General features: G+C 32.8%; 1 protein-coding gene across 1 annotated transcript; it reads right to left on the reverse strand.

Annotated features, from left to right (window-relative positions):
• Positions 1-545: 545 nt before the first annotated feature.
• Positions 546-10,395, reverse strand: LOC146533593 (myrosinase 1-like). Its single transcript, XM_085194218.1, has 12 exons — positions 10,242-10,395; positions 8,275-8,381; positions 6,494-6,641; positions 6,063-6,229; positions 5,469-5,729; positions 5,226-5,314; positions 4,545-4,674; positions 4,121-4,284; positions 3,759-3,911; positions 2,008-2,099; positions 1,586-1,765; positions 546-1,396 (listed from the first exon to the last, which is right to left on the reverse strand). Exons 1-11 carry the CDS (start codon positions 10,265-10,267, stop codon positions 1,624-1,626), a joined length of 1,479 nt encoding a protein of 492 aa, XP_085050344.1. The 5' UTR covers positions 10,268-10,395; the 3' UTR covers positions 546-1,396; positions 1,586-1,623.
• Between the last annotated feature and the right edge of the window lie 944 nt (positions 10,396-11,339).

The raw sequence follows: 11,339 nt of genomic DNA on the forward strand, positions 1-11,339 counted from the left end.
GCATGGGCCTTTATAGGAGGAGATAGGTGCCATTCTTGCTTGAAGAAAAGAAATATTTATTTGTTTCATTTTCTTGTTCTGGTAACGAGGCAAAAGCGCGGCGTAGAATTCTGCCACTTATAAACCAATGCCTCCGTAATTTGGCGGGAACGAAATTGTCTTAATGGGAACGGAGTTTCTTAACACTAAATTCCCTGGTTCCCTCTATTTACACTGCTGTGTGCGATAGACAGCTACTGCTACTGCTATTGCTGGTCCGAAATAAATTAGTTGTGGTGAAGTAGGAATGGTGATACCTTAGAGGTTCTCTAGATAAACGAAGAACTGGCTCTTCATCACAGTGTAGTGATGGAAAGCATAATAAAGTCCATATTAAATCATTTTACAAACTGACGCTTATAATAGTGAAAAGATTTCTAAAACCTATCGTATTGCAAATAAGTATCTTTAATTTGTTGTCGCTTTTGTTAGCGAAGGTTGAGATGAAGCGTACTAGCGAAGCGTAATCAGTGTCAAGGAAAGTGAAGACTGTAATAAACACGAGAATATTTTAAAATATATTATATTTTCGCCTTAAACATATTATGTGGACAATGATGGATAACTTTGAATGGGCCTTTATTTGGATACAAGTAATATCTTAAATTTATTAACATATTTTTTTTTTCTTAATTTATTATTCTGTCTTAAAAGCACTTTTTATTGAAATTAATGTGATTTTTGGTAGTAATATGTAATTGTAATTTATTATCATTAAATTGAACTTAGGATTTTTTTATAAAAAGACAAGGGAAACGAGCGTACGGTTCATTTGTTGGTAAGTTATTACCGCCGCCCACGACCAAGATGTTACAGGTGGAGATAGACGCGCTTTTTGAAGGTATCAAGGTCAGATCGACCTGAAAACACTGCCGCAGACGGGCCATTCCACAGTTGCGTGGCGCATGGAAAGAAGTTCCTATTAAATCGCACAGTACTACTAGAACTGGTGAAGTGGTGTCATCGTTCAGCATAATATTGAAATAATAATTAAATAGCAATGAAATGCGATTCTGACGTCACGCTGAATCTCCAGATAATTTTCTAGACGTTCCATATGCAGTCTGGTGAGCTGTTCAGATATCCTCTTCATAAACTTGAACCTGGCCTTGGCCTGCGATACGACCAGAGGCATAGTTGGAGCATTTTTTCTTGATAGCTTCATCCACATCTTGCATATGATGCGTATTCCGCACCGTGATTACTGCTTTATTTGACTTTGGGACGCATATGTAAGTTGATATAGTAATATTGTTGTATCAACGATCTACTCGGAACCTTAAAAATTCATGGGTTATTTCTTTTTGCTTTTTTCTTAACATTTCTACAACGGTCAACTGCTTGTTTTTCGTTGCATCTAAAAGATTAATAGAAGAATATCAATTATCAGTCGTAATATTTCGTTTTTATTGGAGAAATAAATCACAGATAAAGAACATTGAAAGCTTTTTCAATCGCTGATGTTCAGTTATTAAATTCAGTCCATCAGCGTCGTCTTCTAGCACGAATGAGGAATTTAAGAATTTGTAAAATATGGAAATTTTACCTTTCTTCTGAAAATGATCCTTAATATAAAAAAATGGACTACAGTTCATCAGTAATTTTATTACTATCTACATCAAAAGAATGATGTCTTATGACACGCTTGTAGTACTCCGCGGAAGCGCGAGGACGACGGGTCCGTTTCGGATCTTCAAAATCAACTTGGTACAGTCCAAATTTTGATCTGCAAAAACAAAATATGTAAAATGAAAATATACAAGAATAGGCCAGTTGGAATTGTTTTTATTTTGTCTCAGTTTTTTAAGGCTGACACATTTAACAGAGCACCATGCAGCAATGCTCGAACCCAAGACTATGGGGTTTAGACTCAAACGTTGTCCTTCTATGGTACGATAGCATCTTTGGTCTACTCCCATCAGAAATCAAACTCGCACATGGTGGAAAATACTGTAATTGTATGTATACCTGTATCCATCATGCCATTCAAAGTTGTCCAACATAGTCCATGCTGTGTAACTCGTCACATTTACTTTATCTTCTTCAATCGCTAATAATACCTAAAAGCGATATATAATACACTAAGCAATATACAATATTACAAATTAAAACTAGTTATTTTATTTTTTTTGTGTTAATACTCTCTTTCCGCTTTTTCGACCGCTAAAGCTGTAAGAACTGGTCAAATGCGAGTCGGACTCACCCTCTCTTAAAGGGTACTTTTTAGCTTTACCAAATATCGCTGTCTTGGTAATTTATTTCCAAGAGTTTGAGTTAGACAACTCTTAATCTTATTTTTCATTAAGTAATTTATACGAATACTAGCGACCCTCTTGCGGCTTCGCCCGCTTTAACTACTGGATTATTCATATAATGTATGTTTGCAAAGCACTTAAGATAATGTGAAAATTAATTAAACCTTAATGCAGCCCGCATTTTTGTAGTTTCAATAAGGATTTTCCAATTGTTTTACACAGCAAGGATTTTTTAGTAGGTACCGTAATTTTAAATCTGTGCTACTAATCTTTTCAGGTACTTATTAAAATATATTTTAATGACTATTTTTAGATAGTTAAATGACTATTTCTAAACGGAAGAAATTATAAGCAAAAACCTACCTACTAATAACTACTACAAAAAATATGAAACCAAATATATCGCGCTGAAATAATACATTCAACTCCAATTATCCAATACGTGCAAACGTATCGGAATCTTCGTTGCTATAGAGGCAGGAGGGTTTTTTTTCGAGCTTGTGGTTAATGCTGAAGAGGGTATTCTGTCCCTGATGAAAAGCAAGCACTACGTGGCTGCCTGTGAGGAAAATTAAATAGAATGCATCGGCCGGGAATCGAACCCGGGCCGCCCGCGTGGCAGGCGAGCATTCTACCACTGAACCACCAATGCGTGTAAGGCAGGCGGCGCGGCGGACGCGCTTGTATAATAAGCAAAAAGTCGCGGGGCGCGCAGGGACGCGAGTGGCGCGCCGTTTCGCAGCAAGGATTTTTTGATATTGTAACAACTTCTAAAGTACTTATTAAAATGAAAAACAGCAAAAGACAGTTTTGATCTACATTAAATGGCCAACTAATACACTTATTTATATGCTGAGAGTAAGGGATAAGTGAAACTTGAGTAACATACAGCTGATGTGTCAACGGCGGGATGTGTCAACAATTAAATGCGTTTTTCTCTAAAACTATTCGCAATTTTGAAATTGTGTAAAAAGCTAATTTTATCTTCGTTTAACGTAGAAAATTAATAAAGTATTTTAAAGGATAAGTATGAATACCATTATGGAAAAATATCCCTCACAATAAAAAATATATTGAAATTATTATTTTTAGACAGAAAAATGACGTTACTACACGTTATTCTTAAAAGATACGAATATGCCGTCGCGGACTTTTTTGTAGATCTTATTAAGAGAAACAATACTCCAGTACATTATTTTCATGTAGTTCTTACCATTAGAGCAGCGCATGCGCGAAAGTGTCTCAACGGGTAGGACTTTATACACATTTGTCGTATTTATGTTAATTTACATAAGAATTTATAAATAATAAACTATATATAAACCTTCCATGAGAAATACTCGACCTAATGGTGAAAACCGCATCAAAATACGTTGGGTGGTTTAGAAGAAGAAGAGTTAGAAACGCCAGACAGACACGAAAAGCGTCTTTGTTTTATAAGATATAGGATATGATAGGATGTACCTGTTTCAAATGTTCCTTGTAATATTCAACACGATCATCGTCCTGTAAAGCAGGATCGTAAGAAGCGAAGCCGTTTTCCAAAATTTCAATCTCTATATCTCCATATTCTTGTTTCAACCACCGCAGTTGTTTACGTAGACCCTCCGGGTAGATCTGCAATATATATTGTTAGAATATAAAGAAATATTTAGTTAATTAATGTAACTTTGAATTTTAAAAACAAATTCTCCAGATTTTGATATATTTTCAAAATAGTTGCTATTTTAAAATTTACTAATAATTTACTATATGTAAAATAAATATGTCATAAGTTAATAATATAATGAATATAAAAAAAAATCAATTCGGCTAATTTTACATACATACAACCAATTAGATCCAATATTTTTCCAATCGGGGTGCACAGATAGGATTAAATGAAAGTCACTGTGTCCATGCACAGGCCAAATGCCCATGTTCTCCCCCTCCTTCGCCATACGTGCGGTACGAGATGTATAAAAATTCAAGCCATAGAAATCGTATGTTCCTGAAAAATAAAAGATATTTACTTATTTATTAAAAAGTAAATGTTAATACAATAGCATTTGTGAAATATTAATTATTTTTAAAAGTATTATATATATATATCGCTTTAGTAAGACAAATTTCGGCCTTGTTATACTACTACTCACTCTACTTGATATGTCTATTTTAGATGAAAAAAGATACATGCATACTATAAAATAAAAATAAAGTATAAATCTAAAATACAATATAAATAAAAAATACAATGTTTTACAAAAGTACCTTTAACTAATTCTATCTCTTCTTTTGTAAATGCTGGTAGGAATTCGCTCGTTTTCTCCTTTAAAGTCTCTTGCAATAATGGCGGCCATCCTCCTTCTTTAGAGTAAATAGGATGTGAAAACATTCCCGCCTTTAAAATGGAAGATAATAAAAATTAAAAATATAAAAATCTACCACAGAAATTATGTATATATATAAAAAAAATCTAAAAACAACCTTGAAGCCGTCATCGTGCGTCACGTTTATTTATGTGATAATAGAGTTCGATCTTCATTCACAAGATTAATTATACTTATAAAGTTTTAATTTAATTGTTAGGTTAACGAAACGTGGTGACCAAATTTGAATTTCAATTTATGAGAGAGTTATTGAACTTAAACTTAAAAAACAGTCTAGTACAAGTCGAACTCGTTCACTGAGGGTTCCGTATCAATTTCATAATTGTACGTCAACAAGAAATATCATCTAGGTTTTAATTACGCTATTAATTTGATATCAAATGCAGAAAGAAACGCATACAAACGCTCGTATGTTTTGATGACGTTGACTATAGAAGCTTATTTTTTCTATGCTCCAAATGATAGTAGATCTGGATGTTAGATATTAATTTTAAATTGATGAAATGGACAAACGAGAAATAAAGTGATCTAAAAAAAATTAATGTATAAAAACATAACTTACTATGAGCTGCAAAGTTAATTCTACGGCCATTTCCTCATTGTCATCATCTTTTTCAATCCAAAATAACTGATTCGTAAGTGACACTCTTCCTGAAATAATTTATATAAATAAATATTACATCATCTCGGGGATCGAATCCAGAACCAGTCGGTTTTACAGTCACACTTTCTGCCCCTGCGTCACGACTGGCCTCAATCTAATCCTATTTTTAAATTTCGTATTTAATTGCTTAAAACCACTTACCATGATATTTATGTCGGAATTCATCATCATATATCCTCCAAGCTTTCGCGTGAGCCAACATGGCATTCTTTATGCACATATAACTTCCCACACTTGGACTATGTACTCCTGGTGCATGCCACCCTGTATGGTATGAAACGTCACAGAAGACGATTGGCTCATTTAAAGTTATCCAGGTCTTCACGCGGTCCCCGAATAGAGTGAAAGCTACACGAGCGTAGTTCGCAAACCAATCTGCTATTAGTGGATTTGTCCATCCTCCTGTTGTAAAAACATATAGATTTTAATTATTTTTATTCTGTAAAAAACATATGTACATAAGAGAGCTGGAACCTACGCCTACATACATTTGATTAAGTAATACCTTCTTACTTTATAATATTTGAAATATATTAGTATTAATGTAGTGCTGGCTTCGCCATATAAGCCTCAATTTGAAAATAAACCATTAAAAGATTTCTACAGAAATCTACTAATAAACTAATTAGATATTATTATTTACTCATTTCATTCATCGTCTACCATATAAGAGTTCCATTTTTATCATTTGTGATATCCATACTACCCTAAAAAAATATAAAACAATGTTTTTACCTAAATCCTGTAAAGATTGCGGTAGATCCCAATGGTATAAGGTAATTACAGGTTGAATGCCTTTTTTGATTAAAGCATCGATTAATTTATTGTAATATTCCTTCCCATCTTGACTCACGTAGCCAGTGAAACCTCGTGGTAATAATCTCGTCCAACTTATTGAAAACCTGGAGAATTTTTTTATAAAATTTAAGGAAATTTATAATCTTGTAAAAATATCGTTAGAATAGACTTATATTACTCTAGAAACGCTTCCATTGTAAATACAACAGGTTGTAAATTCGATGTTCACGAGTGAAACTAATATGAACGTCCCTAATCAAAGAAAACTCGTCCTCAATCAAAATAATAATATTCTTTTCAACTTCAACCTGTCTTTTAATTACGTTCTTTAATTAAGTTTTCTATAATTACTGTTTTGACTCAATTACCTATAGAAATGAAGACCCAACTCTTCAACTATTTCAACATCTCTCTGCCATTGATTGTAACTGTCGCATGCTATATCACCGGTGGAAAAGTCTTCTATTCTCTCCGGCCTAGTATGAACGTAATGGTCCCAGATATTGGCAGATTTGTCTGAAAGAAATGTTAAAATAGGAGTATTGTTCTGATAGGGGCAAAAGCAAGAGATTATAAAAGCGATAGTTGTTCTCCCACTGTTGTAATTACTAACGCTTTATATTAACGTATACCTAGAGGTATATTTTTTCACATTTTCATTGAAAAAAAAACTAATAATCTAATCAACAAGCCGACAAGTTCGTGCGCCTGTTCTTCCTTGCACGTGTCCTTGCAAAGTCCAAACAATATAAGTACTGCTGGACGATGTTTGGAAAGGTGTATGTAGAAAGACCAATCTAGAATCATCCTTATTCAAAAGGAAGCGCAGGTGCAACACCTCATGCAGGGGTTGTAACTACTCCAGTACTCCAGTACATGGAGTACTGGAGTTTTATCATATTCTTATTTCAAAATTTGTATATTAAATATCTATGTAAAAGGGTACGATAAAACCGAGCCTATACTGAAACCTAATAGTTACTCCTATAGACACCCTACATACATTCTAGACTACAATATTACAATTTTAAAACACATATTTTTACTTCTCATTTACTTATCTACTTTTTCTAAATAACAAAACATTTTCTACATATAAATGCATTACTTACCTATAATAATTATTATAGAACTAATCTACCTTTTAATCTATAAATAATTACAGTCGTCTCATTATATAATACTCTCGAGTTTCACAATCACTGAAAATACGAGTATATGCAAATTATTACCTTATTTATTGCTATAGTCTTATTAGACTCTACAATGTAGTATCTAATTGCTATATAATGTTCTCTCATTATTTACTCTCGTTCTACATACATATATTCTAACTAGTGGATGCCGTACGCGGCTACACCCGCTTGAACTATACGAATATTTATTAAATATATTTATGAAATTTGTTTCAGCTTTCAATAGAGAGGTGCGTTAAGCAAGCTCATTTTGGGTGACGTTTTCTAACAATAAACTTTGCAAATCGTTGCTTAGCAACGATATATGTTATCATATCAATATGGCGGAATAAATTGCATGTCAAATTAATAAGTATTTTAATATATTGGTATATATCGAAAATATTACAAATATGAGAGAAAAAAGTATCCTATGTTCATCCAGGTACCCTCATATATCTCTATATGAGTATTGTATCACAATTAAATTAGCAGTTTGACCCTGATCGCGTAAAAGACAGACAGACAGACAGAGTTACTTTCGAATTTATAATATAGGTATGGATGTTAAAATTTCTTATCTATCTTTTATGTACAGACACGAATCTGTTACGATTTTATTATAAGTATAGATATAGATAAGATAGGTAAAATGCCGCTATATTTTCTTAAGGAAAGTAATAGCTAATAGCCTGCCATAATCAATGTCCTATGTAACATCTTCTTTTAAACATTGATTTGGACTATTACATCTAAGTTTAGTTTTAGTTTTCTCCATATTGAACATACATGAGTTAACACACTCACCACTCCGTTCTTCACATTCACCTGAATTAATTATAAATTAAGTAAAACTTCGCGGTGTATAGTGACACTGTGATATTCTCTTATTCTTATAAACCATCTGTAAATTGGATTCGAACCCACTATATTAATTGCAAACTTGCAAATATATGTATGGAAATTAATCTTACCACTAGTATTCCAAGCGCCTTCTACTTGGTAAGCAGCAGTCGCAGCACCAAACTTGAAGTGTGGAGGGAATTTCTTACCCAAAGCTGCGCTTGCGCATACTAAAATGCTAAAATTTATGAATTGAAAAATAATTAAATGATTTCTTAAATAAATCAACAAGAAAAATTACGAAAAACACCTTTTCTTTATTCACACCTCTTCCGAAACAATGATGTAATTTTTTAAAACCAGTTAAATATATCGAGGCCTATGTTGGCCCATAAGTAAACATAAGACGAGACAGAACAAAACCACAAAATAATAACGCGACAGGTTATGGGTTCGATTTCCACTCGCAGAAATGAAATATTTAATATTTTCATTTCTTCGCTCTGGTAACGCAAGGCGTGGCAATGAATTTCGCCACTCAACATGCAATGCCTCCAGAATTCGTCGGATAGTGAGACGGAAGTGTCTTAATAGGAACGGAGTGTCTTGACGCTATGTTCCCAGGTTCCCTCTACGTACCCTGCTATGTGCAGAATACAACATAATTAAGAATATAAAGAAGCAAATAATATTTTTTGCTTATGCTATTTTTATAAAGGACTAGCGGCCCCCCCGCGGCTTCGCCTGCGTAAACAACGTTATTATTTATTTCTGTCTCCATGACTACGTCCTAGTGACGTCTATGCAAAATTTGAGACTCGTAGCATTTGTACAAACAAACTTTCATACAAACTTTCGACCCCAAAAACAACCCCTTAGAAGTCGAATATTGCAAATTCCCGTCTTAGCGAGCACCTACGTCCTATAAATAACTCCTATACAAAATTTGAGAATCCTAGCACATGTAGTTTCTGAGATTTCGTGATGAGTGAGTGACCTTTCGATTTTATATATATAGATGATCCGATTACAACAAAACTATATTACAAGACTAATATTATTTACAATGTATTTATTATATTTCAAAGTAAAATCATGTTATTTACTTAACTTAAACTTAACGGAGTTACTAATATAAATAATTAAGTATAATTATTCGTCGCCAAAAAAATACTTAATTTAACTATAATTATTCAACTGATTAAGTTATTGTCTGCATAAAATACTCGTTTCACCAAAAATACAACGCGGGACATTAGTTACCTTCGACAAATATGCAATGTTTAAAATTGACAGAAAAAAGAGAAACTAGTATCTTAACATTAGACACACACACAGAAAAAAATATGCCAAGCGCGAGTCGTCCACAATCCACCACGACTCCACAACCAGTCCACCAGTCCACAACGACTTTAAGACCTTCATATTCGATATTAATTTCAGCATGATGCAAGAGAGATATATTTCTTGCGAGAATATAAAAGTAATTTATATTTATTATTTATACAGTTTGGAATTCGTTTATAAACAGCAGGTGCATTGACGATAAATACAACTTTTATTTACTTACTTTTAAAATGCATATTTCAATTGTATCATTTTATTTCATTGTTATATTTTTAGGGTTCCGCACCTGTTACGGAAAAAAGGAACCCGTAAAAGATCATTTTGTTGTCTGTCTGTTAAGGCTCTTAACTTATCTATCTGAATCTTATTAAAATATTAGTTTTTCTTAAACTGATATCTCATTATTTTTTTACATATCATTATTTTATTTTATAATTTTTATTATTTTAAAGAAATTAAATATTGACTCTACACCTAACGCTAAATGATGTTTAAAACAGGTATTTTTTTACATATCTTAATTACATACATTTTACTTATCAGAGCCATTTTTACATTTACATCATACATTTGGTAATTATAATAAAATTACTTAGAAAGATCTTAAATCTAGTCTAATAAGGTATAATAGACTTGGTTCTAGGATGATTTTAAGTAAAACTTTCACTTATAGCTTAGAAGTTTGAAACTTGTAAATAACTTGCCACCAAATGAACTATATAAAATAATTGAACTATATACACATACTCACCTTAAATAAAATATTTTAGCTTGCATTTTATTACTAGGACACTTTACGACAATTGTAGGAACACAGTATCGATGACTCGATCGAAGAGAAACTAATGCGTGACGTAATTCAGTTCCTTATTTATAAAGAGCGTTATCTTTCCAGCTGTATAATGTCTCATAGGTTGCGAATAGGTCGTCAATAAGACGACCGATTTGTGTAAAACTATATGAAGAAGGAAGGTATGGAATCCAGACATACTAGTCGTCGCCCGCAACTTCGTTCGTGTCCAGTTTGTGACTCTTGCTATACTTTTTCCATTTCTATCTCCCGTAGTTTCAGCTGTAAAATCTCATTTTACAGCGCTTCTTGGAAAGATTGACTGTTAAATAAGTCTCGAATTTTACAACAAAGATATGATTTGTTTATGTATTTTACGTATGAATGATGTAGTTATTAAGTAAACTTAGACAAAATATATGAAAATTGTTTGTTTTTTTTTTGTTATTTTTGTATTGCTTTGGTGTGAAGTATTGTTTACACTATGTTTACACTATGTATTTGTACTCCCAATTTCTATGAGACCAACTTGGCCTTACTCTCTCTTGATTATCGCGATTGGCAGTCACTCGAAATGCTAAGGCCCAATATGCGGATACTTGGGGCATTGCGTGTTCAATGACTCAGTTAGGTTCCCACTTTTAATCCGCCATGTAACTTATTTAATGTTGTTCTTACGAAATAATATAAGAAAAGCAATAAAATTTTACGATTCTCGTCTTATTGTAGGACAAGGCAAGGCATAACCTTCATGACGTAATATTTGTATAATTCCTCAAAAAACTCTTGGTGACCATATAAAATGAGCAAACAACTTAGAATAATTATGCAAAAGCATATTTTTTATATGGAGAATATTCAAACACTGATTGACAAAAACATTGATTGTGCATGTTGGGTTTTTATTGTATATAAACCAAAGGCAAGCCAAGTTTTCGAAGAAACGTTAGGTTTTAAATATTATATACTAGTTTCCATAATATTTTCTACCTTTAAACTAAGCTAACGCTCTCACGTGAGACCTAACCAATCTTAGATACAAGAATGAATTACAAAATT

The sequence above is a fragment of the Heliconius melpomene genome, chromosome 12 (assembly GCF_056956725.1).
Source record: "Heliconius melpomene rosina isolate 202511_hmr_F chromosome 12, ASM5695672v1, whole genome shotgun sequence".
NCBI classification, from domain to species: Eukaryota; Metazoa; Arthropoda; class Insecta; order Lepidoptera; family Nymphalidae; genus Heliconius; species Heliconius melpomene.

Bases quoted from the DNA above. Each gene is read 5' to 3' on its own strand.
- LOC146533593 (XM_085194218.1), bottom strand. From the start codon at position 10,267: ATGCAAGCTAAAATATTTTATTTAAG. The intron at 6,230-6,493 runs GTAATTGAGTCA...AAAATTCTCCAG, and splicing joins TTGGGTCTTCATTTCTATAG to GTTTTCAATAAGTTGGACGA. The intron at 2,100-3,758 runs GTACATCCTATC...TATCGCTTTTAG, and splicing joins ACAAGGAACATTTGAAACAG to GTATTATTAGCGATTGAAGA.